Source organism: Protopterus annectens, chromosome 6.part0 (genome assembly GCF_019279795.1).
Source record: "Protopterus annectens isolate FY-2018-M chromosome 6.part0, PAN1.0, whole genome shotgun sequence".
Lineage (NCBI taxonomy): Eukaryota > Metazoa > Chordata > Ceratodontiformes > Protopteridae > Protopterus > Protopterus annectens.
In genome coordinates, this window is record NC_056737.1 from 405,749,808 (window position 1) to 405,769,271 (window position 19,464).

At 38.1% G+C, this 19,464-nt stretch overlaps 1 protein-coding gene across 8 annotated transcripts in view; it reads left to right on the plus strand.

Annotated features, from left to right (window-relative positions):
* Positions 1–19,464, plus strand: part of LOC122804340 (serine/threonine-protein kinase PAK 6-like) — a 1,141,536-nt gene that overhangs the window by 979,099 nt on the left and 142,973 nt on the right. For all 8 annotated transcript variants that reach the window (XM_044074151.1, XM_044074147.1, XM_044074152.1 and 5 more), the window contains one exon: positions 6,639–6,772. In XM_044074151.1, coding sequence (XP_043930086.1) covers positions 6,639–6,772 — 134 coding nt within the window. The remainder of the gene's footprint in view (positions 1–6,638; positions 6,773–19,464) is intronic.

Below are 19,464 nucleotides of genomic sequence, written 5' to 3' on the forward strand. Positions count from 1 at the left end.
TTCACATATGCATGGGCTGATGATGCTTGTATATATATATATATATATATATATATATATATTATTTGTAGCATATTTTTAAGATGTACTTCATTTAATTGCAAAGAGACATGGTCAAATCAAATAAATAAGGACAGTTTAACAGCATGTGTTATATGGGGAATTGTCAACATGGGATGCGTACTCACTCCAGGCCTTGGATGTCTTGCCTTATGGTGCTGCAATAGTTTTCAGGGTAGAGGCGGTGCAGGGAGGTGTCCCTTTTGTAAGGTACTTTTGACAGTGTGGTCAGAAGTTGTCAGGTTGAGTAGTTTCATTTACATGTTTTTCTAGTATCTCTTTAGACTGGTTGGATAGGCATGTTTGTTAAACGCTTTTTTTAAACCTCAGAAAATAAGAGGTACATCCATTTTTCTTATGCTTGGGCTGTGGCATAATTTTTGGAATTATGCGACTCCTCCCCAAGTGATCTATTGCTGAAACCTTAAAGCATAGGTTCATAGATTCATAGGTTCATAGGTTCATACTAGGCTATCTGCCCTAGGGCATTTATAAGCCTAGCCAGAGTGTGTTTGGCTTTCGCCACCCATTTTAAATGAATTTTGCTATGCCCTTTTTCGAGGTTAGTATACTGTGCCTCTGTCTAACAGTGACACAGAAGTGATACCTGGGGTAAACCTATGATCTCCCATCCACTCATCAAGATTCCTCTTGAAGAGAGTCAATGAGGGACTCTGCCTAACCTGGACTGGGATTTTATTCCAGAGTGAAGGGAGCCTCTGGGTTATGAATCTGTTCCTCCAGCATGTCCTATTTATTTCAGTGCTGAGGTTCAAGTCTCGAGCACGTAGCTCGATGGGATTTGGATTTTCTGAGGTGCAGCATGTCCATTAATTCCGGGTTGGACATGGCTTTATACATCAGGCACAGATCACCTCTGAGCAGGTGGTATGCCACTGAGTTGAGCTGGAGTTTCTTTAACCGGGCAGCATATGGCATCTGTTTGAGCCCTTTGATCCTCTTGGTGAGGTACTTTTGGGGTCTTTCCAGTTGCTGCAGGTGTCTGGTAAGGTACATCCCAAAAGGGGCATTGTACTCAATTATGGGCCTGATGAGGGATGAGTAAAGAGGCACGATGACCTCCCCTGATCTTGATGTGAATCCCTTCATGATTAGGTGGGCTATATAAAATGTTTTTCTAACCACTTTGGCCATGTGGTTTTCAAATGAGAGATTGCTATCAACCTGGGTCCCCAGGTCCCTAATTACTTCTTCCGTACTTAATGGATTACCACCTATGTGGTAATTTGTGGGCACTTTGTTTTTGCCAAAGGGGATGACTATACACTTTTTGGCATTTAGCTTGAGGCCATGGCTCTGGCACCAGTTGTCTGTTTCTATGAGGCCCTTTTGTAGGATGCTTGTGTCGGCTGGAGAGTCGATTATGGCGCCTAGTTTGCAGTCATCTGCGAACTTGGTCAGCCACAGTACTTCTGTGTTGGCCTGTACCTCCGAGAAATATATACCGAACAAGAGAGGTCCCAGGACTGAGCCTTGTGGGATGCCACTTGTAACTGGTTTGGAGTCTGACATGGCTCCAGCAATTCTAACCATGTGGGTTCTGTCCTTGAGCCAGTTTGCAACCCATCTAGTGACATAGGGGTTTATATTTAAGCTGGTGAGCTTATCTATAATGCCCAAGTGGGGTATTGTATCGAAGGCTTTTGCGAGGTCCAGGTAGGCTGTGTGGACCACCTTCCCTATTCGTCAATGGCCTTGGTGACTGTTTCAAAGAAAGTGACCAGGTTTAAGAGGCAGGATCTGCCCTTAACAAGGCTGAACTGGGTAGGATCCAGTGTCTGTAGGTCCCCAATATCTTTATTTATGAGGTCCATGATGATCCTTTCCATAGCTTTGCAGACCAAGCTAGTCAGGCTTATGGGGCGATAGTTTCCAGGATCCGTTGGGGCACCACCTTTGTGGAGAGGGACCACTGTTGCTGTACGCCACTCTTTGGGTACATATCCTGTAGTAAGGCTGAGATTGAACAGTATTTTTATGTTTGGGTTTAGCTCTTCTTGGAGTTCATGTAGAACGCAGCCCGGGACTCCGTCTGGTCCCATTGATGCTGTGTTTTTTGCTTTGGAGAGGGCAGCTCTTACCTGAGCATCTGAGATGTCAGGGTACCACTTAAATGACAGCAGTTAAGTACACTGTACCACATGTAGACTTAGAATTGGGCTGATATGTATGGGTAACTACAACTAGTCATGTACACTATTACAGCAAAGGCCACAAAATAAATGGCGTTGAGAAGTGGAAGTCGGAAAAACTACACACCTATACAAAAGCAAAAAGAATAACCGTTCAAGTGAATGACCAATAATTCTTAGGAGGAAACTTTCCTCTGCATTTTCTTGTTACAGGAAGAAAAATAAACTTAAGTATTCCACGGCTTGGTGTACAATTTAAACAGAGGATATCAGGGCACGGAAGAAAAACGGATTGCATGCCTTACTTCAGCCTTCCATAAACTCACACCAAAAGAAAATGGTTAAATATGCACATGTAAATAAGCACATTAATCACGAGCCTGAATATCTGCTGTTACTGGCAAGCTGCTACTGTATGCCTTAACAAAATTTTGCATTCATTTACAGTGCAAAAGGATGCTACCCAGGAAGAGGAATTTGGCCGTTACTCCTGTTCCTATTTCAGGACCAATGTGATACAAAACTAATTTGGAGTTTACACACTCCTTCTCATTGTAAGATAAAGTAGTTTCTCGATAATGTTAGAAATTAGGGTGACTTTGAAATCTGGTTGCAATAATACGTACGTACCACATTGAGATCTAAAGTGATAACCCACAGATTTATTTTCTCATTTATGTGCTAAGGTGAGGTGGGATATCATTCAAAATGCTATTACCTAAATGAGAAACCAGAAATTAATAGATCAGAGCAGTCTTTGACAAGCAGTCACTTTGTTCTTTGAATGCTGCAACGATGTCTCAGTCTAAATATTTAAAAAAAAAAAACAAAAGATTCTGTCAGAAACAATTTGCTGATAACAAGCATTCTTACTAGAAGCATCATAAGTCAAGGCAGAGGAGAATGCAGTCTAACTGAAACATTAGTACTAATTGGCCAATGGCCAATCTTGCTTCAGATGAAAGAAACCTGGAGAATATCCAAAAAGAACGAAGGCTGTTGTTGATTTAGCATTTAGTTTCATCACACATGTAAATGATGAGTCCAGCCACACCTCAAAGTGGTGGAATAGTTTCAATTGTCTCACTTGCCAACTGGGTAACAGCCCAGTCTGAATCAACTTGTATGAGTCTGCTGTTCCAAACAGTATTTGATACTGCCTTAAAGTTTAAAAGAGAATGTGATATTAAATACTAAAAGATCCAGCAGATATATTTTGTGAAAGGGTTCTAACTTTGAGGCTACATCAGCATACAATCTTACCTTGTTATGGGACTTCAATTTCATTATAGAAAATTTATTCTACCCTTCCCAGAACCAACTGCTTTTAAAGTTCCTTTCAGAGAGAGCACCTTCATTCTGGTAATATTTTCAGAATGAAGAATTTGTACAGTTCAGGGCTTACAATGGCATATGGTGCATATGGTTGCTCTCTGAGATAGGGGATGATTAAAAGAAATAATTTGACTTGCATGCCTTACATTGTCTCATATGTCTGTTTTAACCTTGCTATTCAACTATGTCTTTGTTCCCCAAAACATGTAAACAATGGTAACAGAGTGTTACAAACCCTGGATGTCCTTTGATAGCCCAGATATTACACAGAGAAAACCAAGAGTGGCGCAAAGACTGACTACCTCTTCATCCCCTATATAAATGGGAAATAAGGCCTACCTGTAGCCAAGTTGACTATGTCAAAATTGCTTTTCCATTCTATTGCCCTTTGTTCTAACAAATATAATAAAACTGTCAGGTATTGTTAAGGTACACAGTGCTGGACCTGCTGATACTTTTGCTGCTTGTTTACAGAATACTATAGTTCAAGAAGATTTTACTGGCCAGATGTTCATATATTCTGTTCTCACTACCAGCTAGAAACAGGACAAACCTTTACAGGCAGAACTGCAGGTATCTTATTTTATTTCCTCAGTCAGTGTAGATGTTTCTACAGAATGCTTAGAATAATAAAAAAATAATACTGCCATAAGACTCCTTCTGAATCAAATTTAGTACACCTGTTGTGAGATGCCATAAATTTTCTTCGCAGGAAATAATTTTTAGATCAGGATGACAACCTTCTCAACAGGCTGTTGTTTGAATTTATGCTTTGCTGATTGCCTGTTGATAGTATTTTCTATTCTTTTTGTTACTTTCTTGATTCTCCCACCCTAGTGACTCATTCAGTCACTCCGTCCTCAATGGCCGTGGGCAGTTAGACTTGAACAGGGATGTGGCCTGCACTATGGCAGCATGGTTTTCCTTTCCTGTTTTTCATCCACTTCTGGCTGGAACATACAGCATTATGCCTATGGTGTCAGGGAGTTGCAGACATTTCCTCTTATACTTCAGTTATTCCTGACCTGAGCTAACAACACTGTCTATCTTCAGGCTCTGTGCCTTTTCAAACTTGATTGGCTCTGCCAGCAGCTACATTTTCCCCTCCCAGAAAGGATGAGCCAGCTTTTGGCCACTTATTGGCTGTGGCACAGTCTACAGCTACACTCTTCCCTCCCAGGAAGGGTAAACCAACCTCTGACCACTCATTGGCTCATCTAGCAGTTCCTCTTTCCCCTCTCAGAAGAGGCAAGACTGTGACCACTCATTGGCTCAGCCAGCAGTTCCACTTTCCTCTCCGAGGATGGGTGAGCCAGCCTCTAGCCACTCAGTCCTCTCATCTGCATCCTGCAGCATATGGGTTGCTAGCTTACCTAGGGTCACAAAAGATGCAGACAGGACTAAGTCAGCAGCTACTGGCTGTTTCATAGACAGAGCTAAATGGTTGCTTAAAGTCTAACTGTCATTAGTTATTACATTGTTTGGTTACCGTGAGGTCGCTAAATTACAATAGTTAAGCAATGCAATAAAGGTGTTTTACCCCTTCTAAAACTTTGGGAATAGTGTGCCTTGGGTTTCTTGTTTTCATTATATTGATGCAACTGCTAAAAGTATTATTTTAGGCATTTAACTAAAGAGTTATTTATCCTTCACTGTCATGACTTTTTGATATTTTATACTCTGACAGTTGCCATTTGATGTTTGCCATCTGGTCATGTGACACAGATTTACAGTCTACAAGGGAAGGCTTTTTTACTGTAATGACAAGCACCTCTATTAATTCAAATGAGATGGTTATGAGTTGTGTAAATTCACATTAAAGATGATTATTCCAAGCTAAAACGACTTACTTTATCAAAAGTATACTTGCAAAGTTCATGTTTAAATCTGTCATATGTGACATTCTTTTTTTACTTGACTTGTTTGCCTTTCTAAGTTTTTTTTTAGTTGCATCAGCTTTACTGAAAGTATATAATGTTAATTCCAAAACATAACTGAGTCCTGTGCATACAGTGGTATGTTTGTCAAAAACCTATTTTAATGTAGTCTAGATACGGTATCCTATATGTTATAACCTTGTCTCATAAGTGGCACATAACCAGTGGTTGAAAAAAAAAAGACTGTACAGTGCCCATTGTGATATTTCTTACAAGTAAATGATTGTTATATAGTTGGCTGCATTTTCGTGTGTGTGTGTGTGTGTGTGTGTGTGTGTGTGTGTGTGTGTGTGTCACAGACACACACACACACACACACACACACACACACACACGCACACGCGTCATGTGTACTTAAGAAATTATGTGTGCACCCAGTTTGGCAAGGGGCATTCTGGGAGTAAGTAAAGATCCGTGAAACCTTTTTTCAGTGTGGTGTGTTATGTTATACATTGATAACCAACTGAAAGCACTGTTGAGAGGAGATACCAAACACCGGTCAGCCCCAGCATAATTCCAAAAGTTTAATGAGCCACAATACACAATCTGGTTTTTGTTGTTATGTTATACGTTCTACAATGCACATCTCAATTTCAGAAACAACATTTGGGTAGGGGAAGTGTTGCTATAAACAAATAAGCTATTTGATGTATAGTGTGAAAGCTCTTCACAGAAACCTAAGTGCTACATTGTTGGACACTTCTGCACCGAATCAAACTCAATGCCTTATGGTTGTACATCTTTGTATCAGCATGTTTGCAAATACAAATAATTTTTTATAGTTTGTAAGACAATTTTTTTTGTCTTTTTGAGTGCCATGGTCAATTTTTGGTTTAAGTGTCTGTCTTACAGCTCCACGTTCTGGAGTTTTTTTATTTTTATTTTTTATCCGCCTACTGTCCGTGAAGAATTTGCTAGTATTCAGTTTGAGGGTTTTTCCCATCTCCTAGAAATAGGCTTGTTAGTTGTCTGCTCTAAGCAGACAATATATATTATGGTTATCATTACCCAGGACGTGCCTATAAAAGGTCCTCACTGGAACAGGCCACTAAAATGATTAACAAACGATCAAATTAACTTAGAAGGCTGTAGTCTGTAGGATGTTTAAAGTCTGTAAGAATGTACTAACAAACTTCTCTTGCTTCTGCCACAGGTGGTTATAATGAGAGATTACCATCATCCAAATGTTGTAGAGATGTACAAGAGTTACCTAGTAATGGAAGAACTGTGGGTGGTGATGGAGTTCCTACAGGGCGGCGCTCTCACAGATATTGTATCAAACACCAGGTACTTAGAAAATTGAATGAAAATGTGAAAACAGAATTAAAAATGCAGTTTATTCTTTTGATTAAGATAATTTTCTCGCAGCTGTTTTATCCCCCCCCCTCTCTCTCTATATATATATATCTATTATATAAATATATATATATATATATATATATATATATATATATATATATATATATATATATCTGTGTGTGTATATATATGTATACATATACAGAAAACAGAGTGTGTGTCTGCAGCAGCATTCATGTTATACATTCAGCAAGTTCCTTCAACAATATTCCTACTTTAGAGCTCATTATTGTGCTGAGCTGAGGAATAATGGTGTCCGTTGTCTGAAGAAGTCTACAGTCACTTGCTCAGAATTACAAAGCTCACTTCACTATTTCTTGAGCATAATGGCTTGAGCTGACACTTGCTTATGCTTTGTTGCTCCTTGTCATAGATCAGCATTATAAATATTTGCACATTAATGTATTTTGGGTGGTACAAGGTGGTCAGCGTACCTTGGGGAGACAGTAAGACAGTCATTACACTGACTATCAGTGATTGCTTTTTCTTGAGCTCTGGTAACCTCAGACTGAAATAATAAATGAGGATGTGTAGGGCAAAGCCCCCACTTGGGGTGGTGGAGGGGCTTCCCCCTAGTACAAATGTTTTTTTGGGGTGTCCTACTTTCTCGTAAAGTAATAAGCTTTAATACATGCATTACAAGAATGGGTGTACTCAATTGGTCATTTACAAGCTGTTGTGACTGATCTACTGTGATGCAAGTTCTGATGAATCAAGCATATTTAGTGGCTCCATCAAAGGATCGTGTTTCGTAACAGTAATAAAAACATGTGTGTGACATGTTGATTGTTTTAATAGAGGCTTTCTTTTAGTGACAATGGATGTTTGTACTTCATTCACGATTACCCTAATGATTTTGGTTTGGACTCTGTAAGAGTGTTTTTACACAAGAGTAGTAATTATTCATGTGAACATATTGAATTGGTTTTACAGTATAATGTTTTTTTTTAATGATAAGTTTTTTTTTTTGGTAGAAACAGTAGCGATGGGCACACCCTGTGTGAACAGCTATACCAATTTGGTTCTAACCAACTGGGAAGCTGAAGTAGTGTTTTCAGATCATGTTTTTAGATCTAGTTTATTATAAACATTTTGCTGACAATGTTTTTATTCTTTGGGATGGTACCCCTGAACTTTTACATGACTTTGTTTTATATTTAGAGAGCAATAGTCCCTGTTTAGGTTTACTATTCAGTATTCTTTTAAGAGCATATATTTTTAGACACTACTTTAACCATTGGAGAGAATGGTCTTATTGCGTCATCTCGATTTAGGAAGGCATGCCGGAAGAATGGCCTTTTGCATAGGACTAGCATGCACCCCACTCATGTTTATAATAATGTTGTGAAGGGACAGTTCCTTAGAATATCGAGACTCCACACTAAGGAGGAGGAGTACTTATTAGCCTCAGAAACTTTAACTCATGATTTTATCAAGAGAGGATATACACAGGGTGATGTCAGGTGTATATCACTAGAAGCACAAGCTTTAAGATCTACAACTGGGAAGCCATACCTTAGGAGAGGTGTAGGAACTACTTCCAGACAGATAACTAATTGATCTGGTTGTAGCTGTCTTTAACTTATAGTAATAATGTCAGTACTGTTTGTAATTTTTTAAGGAAGATTTGGCCCATTCTCTTATCAGATGATAAACTGAGAGTGGTAGTAGGGGAAAAACCTTATTTTACCTTTAAAAACAACTTATCTCTAAAGAGACAGCTGTGTTATAGACTGTTTAAGGGAGAGGTGCATATGTTTGATAGAGTGGGCATATTTCCATGAAAATCATGTAAAGCTTGTAGTTTCATGTTTTGTAGTCATGTTTTTTATACCCTAAACACTTAAGAGTTTTGCCTTCAGTTTTTATTCAGACTGCAAATCTTGCAATTTTGTTTACATAGCCAGTTGCAAGACTTGTTAGGCTTTTTATGTGCGTAAAATCAATTAGCACTTGAAAGATTGTGTACTTCAACACCTTGGTGATATCAGAAGAAAAAAAATACTTAATGCTCTGTATAAACATATTAGTCATAATGAGGGGTATTCTTTTACTTTTATTGTATTGGAGGTGGTTAAAGGTAACATTTGAGGTGGTGACATCATCAACAAGACTGAGATAGCAGAAATGAAATGGATAGCATGCCTACAAGCACATAAATCTCCTGGGTTAAACTCTAATGTACCTTTAAAACCGGCTGTGAAGGCCTGGTCATTGCATCATTGATTACGCAGCATCTGATTGGTTGTAAGCTCTGTAAATATATTTTTGTGTGCTTTGCACTTATATGGATCTGATAAAGCACATATTTTTGTGTGAAAGTGATTATCCATTTTAAGTAGTTATTATTTTATTGGAGTTCATTACATTGATGGTCTTAGCTGTGGTGGTCATACTATTTTTTGTTCTCTGCTTAGTTTTGGATATTACAGACCAACCTCTGGCCATTTGCATTATTTTCTTCTTGACAGTAATAAAAATGTTGGAATTGTATATTAAGCCATTATCTACGGGGCATTGATGGTAAAGAGTGCACCTGTCATATAAGGGAGAGCTGTCATCAGTCAGGCAATTGCTGTTCCTTGAAGGATAGTGATGATTATTGCCTTTCCCAGAACATTTTATCCCATAACTATCTGACAGTTTTTCTTGACATTTTTTGCCACATCTTCAAAAGCTTTATATAAGTTTGCCATAGTTCACCATAGTGTATTAATTGATACAGTGGTATTTTTCATACAAACCATTTTAAGTACACAGATTGAACTCCTAAGTGCAGTTTTTACACGTGTAACAGCACTGCAGTTCTTTTATTTCTTTCATTCAGCTTGGCAGTTTGGGACCACCTACATTCATACATAGAACCACAGCAAAAACAGAGGATAATGGTGTCTTCAGTAAAGCTAGTGAACCAAAACCAAAACACACAAAAGGCACCAAAGAGGTCCGCACTTATAAAAAACTTGTACACAACTTTCAGTGGAACAGGCAGCTCTCTTTATTCAAGAATTTTATTCCTCTGTTTTTTATAAGTGTGGAGCTCTTTGGTACCTTTTGTGTGTTTTTTGGTTTTGGTTCACTAAATTTATACATGTAATCAGCACAAGTATAACCACCAAGACCCAGGTACCCGTGTTTAAGTAAACATAGATTTTTACATGTAATCAACACAAGTATAACCACCAAGACCCAGGTACCCGTGTCCAAGTAAACAGATTTTTACATGTAATCAACACAAGTATAACCACCAAGACCCAGGTACCCGTGTCCAAGTAAACATAGATTTTTACATGTAATCAACACAAGTATAACCACCAAGACCCAGGTACCCATGTCCAAGTAAACATAGATTTTTATACATGTAATCAACACAAGTATAACCACCAAGACCCAGGTACCCGTGTCCAAGTAAACATAGATTTTTACATGTAATCAACACAAGTATAACCACCAAGACCCAGGTACCCGTGTCCAAGTAAACATAGATTTATACATGTAATCAGCACAAGTATAACCACCAAGACCCAGGTACCCGTGTCCAAGTAAACATAGATTTATACATGTAATCAACACAAGTGTAACCACCAAGACCCAGGTACCCGTGTCCAAGTAAACATAGATTTATACATGTAATCAACACAAGTATAACCACCAAGACCCAGGTACCCGTGTCCAAGTAAACATAGATTTATACATGTAATCAGCACAAGTATAACCACCAAGACCCAGGTACCCGTGTCCAAGTAAACATAGATTTTTACATGTAATCAACACAAGTATAACCACCAAGACCCAGGTACCCGTGTCCAAGTAAACATAGATTTATACATGTAATCAACACAAGTATAACCACCAAGACCCAGGTACCCGTGTCCAAGTAAACATAGATTTTTATACTGGACCCTAAAGCCTTACCTGAGTCCGTCTTTATGTGCCATTATTTCCTTTGCTGAGAAGAAAGATCAGCTTGCCGCACCAGCTAGATTTACACGTGGAGCTCACAAAGCAACTTCTTGTTGGTTTTGAAAATGAAACAAAAAAGCTGAAAGAGAAAGATAATCTGACAGATGCTTGTGTTTGGATGTCAATAAGCAGTCAGCACGGCCTCCTTACTACATATAGCGGCTTCTCTCTCCTCAGATAACAGCATATGTTGCACTGCCCCTGAGCTGAAAGCTCATATGTAGGGTGGCAGTGTGATGAAGTGCTGTCCCTGTGTACAAATACCTCCACCCTCTGTACAGGTGCACACCCCATCATCTGCCTAACACACAACATTAACGCCCCCCATTGCACAGGTAGATGGTACATTACATGCCTGATCTAACTCACAGCTTTAATGACCCCACTGCACAAGAAGATGACACATCAACTGCCTGACCTAACACACAGTTTAATGCCCCAACTGCACAGGTATTTGGCGCATCACCTACCTGACCTAACACACAATTTTAATGCCCCTATTGCACAGGTAGATGACAAATCACTTGCCTGACCTAACAAACAGCCTTCTCTGTAAAAGGACTTTGTCCCACTCAGACTATCTTGGTTCACAAATGTCAAATAAATAAACAGCTTTAATGACCCTGCTGCACAGGTAGCTGGCACATCACCTGCCTGGCTAACACACAGCTTTAATGCCCCACTGCACAGGTAGATGGCATATTTCCTGCTTGGCCCAACACACAGCATTAGTGCCTTTGTTGCACAGGTAAATGACACAGCACTTATCTGACCCCACCATAAATGTAGTAAAACTACTGTACAGACAGACATTATGTTGCTCAGGTAGTCCAAAACAGGTTAATATATGATATATCTTCAGCAGCATACACCTTGAAAAGGAAAAAAAACAGGCTAAAAACACTAAACCTTGCCACAAATGGGTAAAAAAAGACTATGGTACTATGAAATCTAGGAATTTATTTTATAATAAATTGTTAAGTGCTTTCATTGAAAATGTTTGAACTTCACAACAATTCATATCACTTCTTGCTTCAGTTTAAAAACTGTTTCAAAAACAACACGTGACAGGTACCAACCAATCAGAAAACAAAAACAAACATTAAAATAATTAAGTTAAAAACTAAATATACAATGGGAATTTTAGTTATAAATTAATCAAACCTCATAATGTTACAATTTTAAAAGACAATTAGTTGAACAAAATTAATTTTAACCTAGAAAACTGGTGGTATTCAAAAATAATTGCCACCAAAGTCCCTGACTTTTGACATATTTACTAATAAATCTACCCTGGAGGTCCTTTAATGCTTTTTCAAGGACAAAAAATAAAAAATTCATGTCCCTCGCTCATTTTAATATGCTTAAACAATGCATTAGTATTTTTGCCCTTCCTGATATCATATATATGTATATACTCATATACATGTTCCCTTACCATTCTATCAGTTTTGCCTATATAGAATGCAGGACACATCTTACACTGGGCTAAATACACTCATTTAGAGTCACAAGAAAAATGTCCTCTGGCGTGGATAGTCTTACCCCTTATGAAGACAAAATCTGCCTTCAAAATATAATTGCATTAATGGTAATGACCACATTTATACATATTGACCCTTTGTTCACTTTGTGGTTTTGAAACCAATGGTTTCCCCTTTTCTATATGTAAGTATGTAATCAAGGGCTTCTCGTCCAATGTGGTCTGTACTTCAATATTCTCATTAAATAAAGCGTAAACAGGATTCAGCAAATGGACCACTGCCAAAAGTAAATATAGTCACAAAAGCTTTTGTATAATTGACCGGTGGACATGAATTATCATAACAAATCACTTCACAATCCCCCAATATAATAGGAACGTAAAAAAAAAATCTTTCTCTTAGTTCTATCTAAAATCAGATTAAAAAATCCTTCTAAGGAAAGAGCTACTATTTAAAAAAAAAACACAGCATCTTGTTGCGTCTTGATACGTGTACTTATTGGTAACCGCGTATGTGTCATATTGTAACTGTTAGGTACGCAGTACTAGCATACTACTTACCAAAACAAAGGAATCAAAATGAACATGCAATGAGAATGCATTACACTAGAAAAAACATTCTAAAAGAAGCACTCACTTATATTCTTTTACCTGGTGGGCTACATTCCAACACTCTCCAATGTGGGAGGTTCACCCCACCATCACATTACCCTAACTTATTCAAACTAACTCCACAGTCAGACAACCACAAAGAAAGTGACAAGCTGGAACACCCCCAGTGTCAGATAATACACTGGCAATGAATGCAACTAACATCAACAAATATAATACAACTAACTGAATTCCACATGTGCCGTTATCGATAACAACACCTTCCATAAAAGCATATACCAATGTTGCCATAATAGCACATACCAGTATTAAACAAAACTTTCCATAAGAGCATATACTAATGTTAAACAACACTTTCCATAATAGCACATAGCAATATTAAGCAACATCTTCCATAAAAAATACTGTATGTTTAAAGAACTAAATTCATGACAAAGCAGCTCCCCAGCAGAAGGTTGCTGTAAAAGTGATTGGTCAAGTTTGATAAAAATCTGCAACATACTTTGGGTTGCACAGTGTATCTTAGAACACCACCCAAGTAAAAAAATAAGTGTAAATAAAAAAAGTAGTATCTTGTCAAAAATGATGAATTTGACATTTGGGAACATGTAATATACCTGTTTCAGTTACCTTTCGGCTGTTTATTTTGTCTTTCCCCCATTTTCTTTTTCCGATTAATCTTCTGTACACAGCATTTAGTCAATTCACAATCTCTGACAGCCTGCATACAATTAAATGGATTTGTAAACATTTCTGAAAGTGATGCATGCACACAGTGGGTACTTCTGTGGACCAGCATCTGTTATGCTACAGTGTCTGATTTACCTGTCCCACGGCTGAAGGTGCCACAGCAGGCTGTATAGTCTAACATTTTTTTGACAACTGTGAGAGTTTCTGCAAGAAACATACTTTCAACAGACTCTGTGTCCGGAAAACACCACAGTCATAACAGAAATATAAAAAAGTAAGTATCTGAGTTTCAGCACTGTATATTGCTTTGTGTGTAAAAACATGATATGTTTCTGCATTCCATATCTATCTATCCATCTGTCTATCTATCTTTCTATATATCTTAAACGCACGTCTGTTGTTGTTGTGTCTTTCGGCTTTTCCCGGTTAGGGGTCGCCACAGTGGAACTCCGGTCCGCTAATGATTGGCAGTAGATTTTTACGTGCCGGGTTGCCGGCCCTGACGCACAACCTTCAACGAAGGTATGCCCATTCACGCATGTCTACATACAGAAGACGCTCTAGCTGAGAATCGAACAGGACAACATCTTACTGTGAGGCGACAACGCATGTCTGTACATGTTGCAAATAGAAGTTATGTATGCAAATATTAAAAATCTAAACACTAAACTGTAGCAGATAATGTAGACACTTAATTTGTGTGCCTGCCACAGTAACAGAATAACTCATAACAGACATGCTACAGTAACAGCTCTAGCTTCTAGATAATTAATTATTTTTACTGCAATGAGTTGTTCAATTGATCAAAAATTAGTAACATGAAAAGTTCATGTAATACTAATGAAATACTATATGCGCCAGGAAAACTTGTCTATACAGGCCAGCTAATGACATAACTCATATGAAAAGATTTGTGTGTTTTGAAATCAGTACTGCAAAGAACTCATTTCAAAATGTATGGATACCAAATACAATTTGTCAAATCCTAGGTGTCCGCTGAAATTAATAATAGTGTCATAATGGAATGCTGAAATAAAATAAAAAGCAAACACATCTTAGAGCACCTAGTTTAATAGTAAAGAAACACACTTGTTTCTTGCACTACAGATGCATATTGACTTACCATTTGATAGACGAAGTTTAACTCTTCACTCATTAATATATAAAAGGAGGCTAGATATGCACAGTCATTAAATAACTTTATAATGAAAGAACAGAAACGGACTGCTTATTTGAAAATCAGACAATACAGCAGTAAGCTTAACATACAAGGCCATGTCAAACCCTGAGCTTTTGGACATGCTCCACTTAAAGTAATTCCAATCCCTCAGAGCCACATGCTCCAGGGATCTAAACCTTGTCATCACAATGAACAAAACATGCTGGAGAGATAGATTCCTGACCCAGAGACTCTCCATACTCTGGAAGAGGCTGCCCATACATGTCAAGCAGAGTGCCTCCTTGGCCTCTTCAGAAGGAACCTTGACGATTGGATGGAAGATAGGAAATTCACCCCGGGGATCATAGTCGCCCATCTAGACAGGGGTCCAGGGAAGTAAATATTGTGGGAAGAAATATCCAGGGAATTGTTATGGCTAGGCTTGTATAAGCCCTAGGGCCGATAGCCTAGTACCAACCTATGAACCTATGAATCTTTTTTTTTCTTGTATACTAAAAATTAATTCTGTTCCTAAGGTTGCATATTATGTCATTTGTAAATCCATTTTTGTTACTGAGGTGTTGCTAATAAATTCTTAATGAAGATATTCTGAATGAGTAAAATAAAAAAATAATGTCCATTTGTAAGGTCCAGTACCTCCCCACCCTGGGTGTTCACCACCTCATTAAATAAATCTACTAATTTTCTGATTCAGTTACTTGAAGTAAAGTGGTTACTTGGTTTTGCTGAAAAACACAGTATTCCCTTTGCTCTGATGTAATATGATTTTTCAAATTAGTGTGTTTAGTTGGAGGTGTGTGTGTGTGTGTGCGTGTGTGTGTGTGTGTGTGTGTGTGTGTGGGGGGGGGGGGTTCTCCAACAGACTAATTTTCTATTTATCACTTTCTTCTTTGCAGTTTCATTAAAACAATTATTGACTTGCACATTGGTAACGTTTTACAGCATTAAATTCTAAGTATTGAAACTTAATTACACAATGATCACATGTTGTCACATACATACATACACACATATGTACAAAATGTATGTAGCTTTTTAGTATTAAATAATTTAACTACGACTGTCTTTTCTAAACATTTACCTTGATTCACTAAAAAACATCCCTGTAATCAAGACAGCAGAACTGTTAAGCTATGCTTTTCCTTTTCAAGTCTGATATCCTCGTCTCTTCCCTTCCTTCTCTTTCTCTTTGCCAACATCTGCATCTCTCCTCTTCCTTTAATAATAACTTTAGTCTCACACACATACTATAACCTGCCTGACTTGCAATATCCTTCTATTGGCATTGCTATGTTGTCTCCCATGATAACAATGAAAATAATAAAATAAGCTGTTAAACTGCTGTATCTTGACCAAACTAATAGAAATGACAGCTTTGGAGTACGTAGTAGAACTTTACCTTCACAATTTGTAAAACAGAGATAACTTTACTAAATGTAATGCACTGCACCAGAGTGGTGAGAGGTGTAAATGTAATGTGTAGTATTACAATTGAACTATAATTGTTTCCTTAGTAATGTCTATCTAAAATTTAATGTTAGTACTTGTCTTTTGCATGTTTCCATGTCTTGTGTTTGTCATATTTTGATTTGGATCTTTTCTCCCTGAGCTTATACGGAAAAGGGTTATATTTTTTTTCCATTTGGGCTATCTTGATTATTGAACAAGAATAAATAAATGCATGCATGTAGACATGCAAATATCTATCTATCTATCTATCTATCTATCTATCTATCTATCTATCTATCTATCTATCTATCTATCTATCTATCTGTCTGTTTATCTATCTGTCTGTCTATATACATACATACATACATACATATACACACACACGCACACGCACATGCGCACACACACACACACACACACACACACACACACACACACACACACACACACACACACACACACACACACACACACACACACACACACATATATTTAATATGTAAATACACATGTCCACACACACACACAAATATATATATGCACATGCTTGAGAATTGCAGTGTCAGGGCCTCACCAGTATGCACTTGTGTCTTCCTGTGAGAAAAGCAGAAGTTTACAGGTTCTGCCCTCACACTATTGCTGACTCTGGAGTACAACATAAAGGGATGCTGAAAACCTGATGTGCCATCCTTCAGGTAAGCATTATGATGAGGTGACATCAGTTGATAGATGTGATAGATGTGCTGGATGTAAAGGATACTATGCACCATCGTACTTGCTAAAAAAAGAGGGCTTTTCCAAGTTTCTTGATAAAATCACACCTAGTCACAATATGAACCACATTTTAAGACCATGTTTAGTGGGACAAAGGCAATAACTGCTCATATGTACTGCAGTGTATAGCTACAACTATTCCAGATGGAATGACATTCTTTCAGTGTTACTGAGTCATAATGCAGAGCAGCATTGTCTCGGCCTCTTGTACTACTACTGCAGCATATCACATAATTAGAAATCTTTAAATGACCTGGTTTGATAGTTACCCTCATAAAAATGGGTAAAAAATGTGTGGAAGCATGTCTGGGTGTGAGAAACCTGAAACCCCTTAAATTTCACACTGATGGAGTGAAATGATAGGAACTTGTATGACGCAAGAGGATGTCGGAATGTGGATGCTTAGTATGCAGTGACAATTACTGTCACCATTAATGTACTATTTTTATGTATCTTAAAAAAAATCATTTCAGCATGCCCTCTTCTTTACAATATTTTATTCTATACATTTAGTAGTCATTGTGTTACTTTCTGTACTAGCATTGCAGGACTTCACATAAACTTGTCTACAAACCGCAAGATTGCCCTGCCCTCAGCTCCCTACTTATCCCCTACACCCCTCTCAGGCCTTTATGTTCCGAACACCAACACATATTTCAAACTTTCCAGCAGGTAAACTACTTTACTCTTGGACCATGGCCAGATCCTGGAATACCCTCCCTTCTTCTATTCATAGTGAACAGCATCCCTCAAACTTCAAATCCACCCTATACAATCGGCTCCTCTCCAACTGGATATGTAACTGTACAAAACCACATACTACCACCCATGAAGCCATTACCTGACCTTTTCTCCCCTCCAGTCTCAGCTGCCTGCCATTACAATATTAGCCTCACTCTTTATCTTGCATCATCTATCTTCTCTAGCCACTTGAACCCACTACCTCTCTATTCTACAGCTTCACCTGAAGTTGCCTAACTTCCATTCTCTTGTTCTTCATCTTCACCACAACTTGCCTAAATTATTTTTCTTTCCACACTTCTACTGACTACAGTCATCTAGACTGATTCCTTCTCCTACCTCCAAAAACTTCTTTGCAACTTTCTCCAAACTGAATTTCCACTGGAACTTGTAATTCTATAGTACTGATTTCCATTATACTCTCATTTAATTTGTTTGTGTCTTAGAGCCAGTAACATTGGACTCCATTATGTATAATAGAACCTGCTCATTCAACTTGTTCTATTATTGTTCTACATTCTTGCCTATTATGATGTACTTCATTGCAATTATTATATTCTTACTGTTTTTTTAATATTGTATTTTTGTCTTGGAACTTATTGTTCTTTGTATTGCCTCACTGCAACTGTTGTATTTTAATAATGTATTTTTGTTTTTGTCTTGGAGCTTTTCTGTCCGGGCCTCCACTGAAAATGGGTCCACTGTTGGCCAGTGGACTTTCCCTGTAAACAAATGTCATTAAATAAATAAATAAATTTTACACTTATGTCAGTTCATTTGGTGCAAGGTACTGTTTAATGACATGTTTACACACTCTAGTTTTCCCTTTTTATTTGAGTCCTTTAGTTTATTAATTTGGTAAATTGTCCCAAGTTTATATTACTCTTATCAAAAAAATCTCCTCTGTTGGCACACATTGTACTTATGGGTGAGTCACAACACACACACACACACACACACACACACACACACACACACACACACACACACACCTGCATTGTGTGCTGCTACAATGGTAGGGATGAATGTATGCAAGTCTAAGTTCACAATACTTGTTAATCAATAATTAAAAGAGCAGTGTTAATTATGAGTGTGTCTATGTCTGTGTGTTTCAGTGTGTTTTTCGCTATTGAAAAAAAATGTGACAGTAAACACTTCAAACTGCATTCCATTTTAAAACATCATAAGTTCAGTACTGGTCCCTTTGAGTAAAGAGATGAAGCCTTGACTAAGACCCAGGTCATTCATGTTTGACTAGTGGCATGGGCACTGGAAAGGTCAGGTGAGGAGGACAGGGTTAACTGACCAGCACTAGCTCATCAATTATGGCATCCACATTAGCGACACTTGCAGATGGATAATCACTGGTGGAGGTGGCCAGGCAGGCCATTGCAAGTCCACAAACTCCCTACTCAAGAGGGGTTATGAGGAGATGAGTGCAGACCTCTATGGGACCAGCATCTTACTTGTTCCGTAGCATCTGACTTTTACCTTTCAGGACAGTTAATGAGATGATAAGACCTTATCCCAGACAGGAAGGAATGGACCACAGGGCTCATGCCTAGTCAAGGAATGCCTGTCTCTCACTCCCTGGAATGAACAAATGAGCTGATTGAGTGTAGAAAGGGGAGCAAGTCTCACAGAGGGATTGAAAATACAAGTTGAGAATATTTTATGATGATATGCATTGAGTGAAGACAACAAAGATAAACTCTGCATGGTTTACCG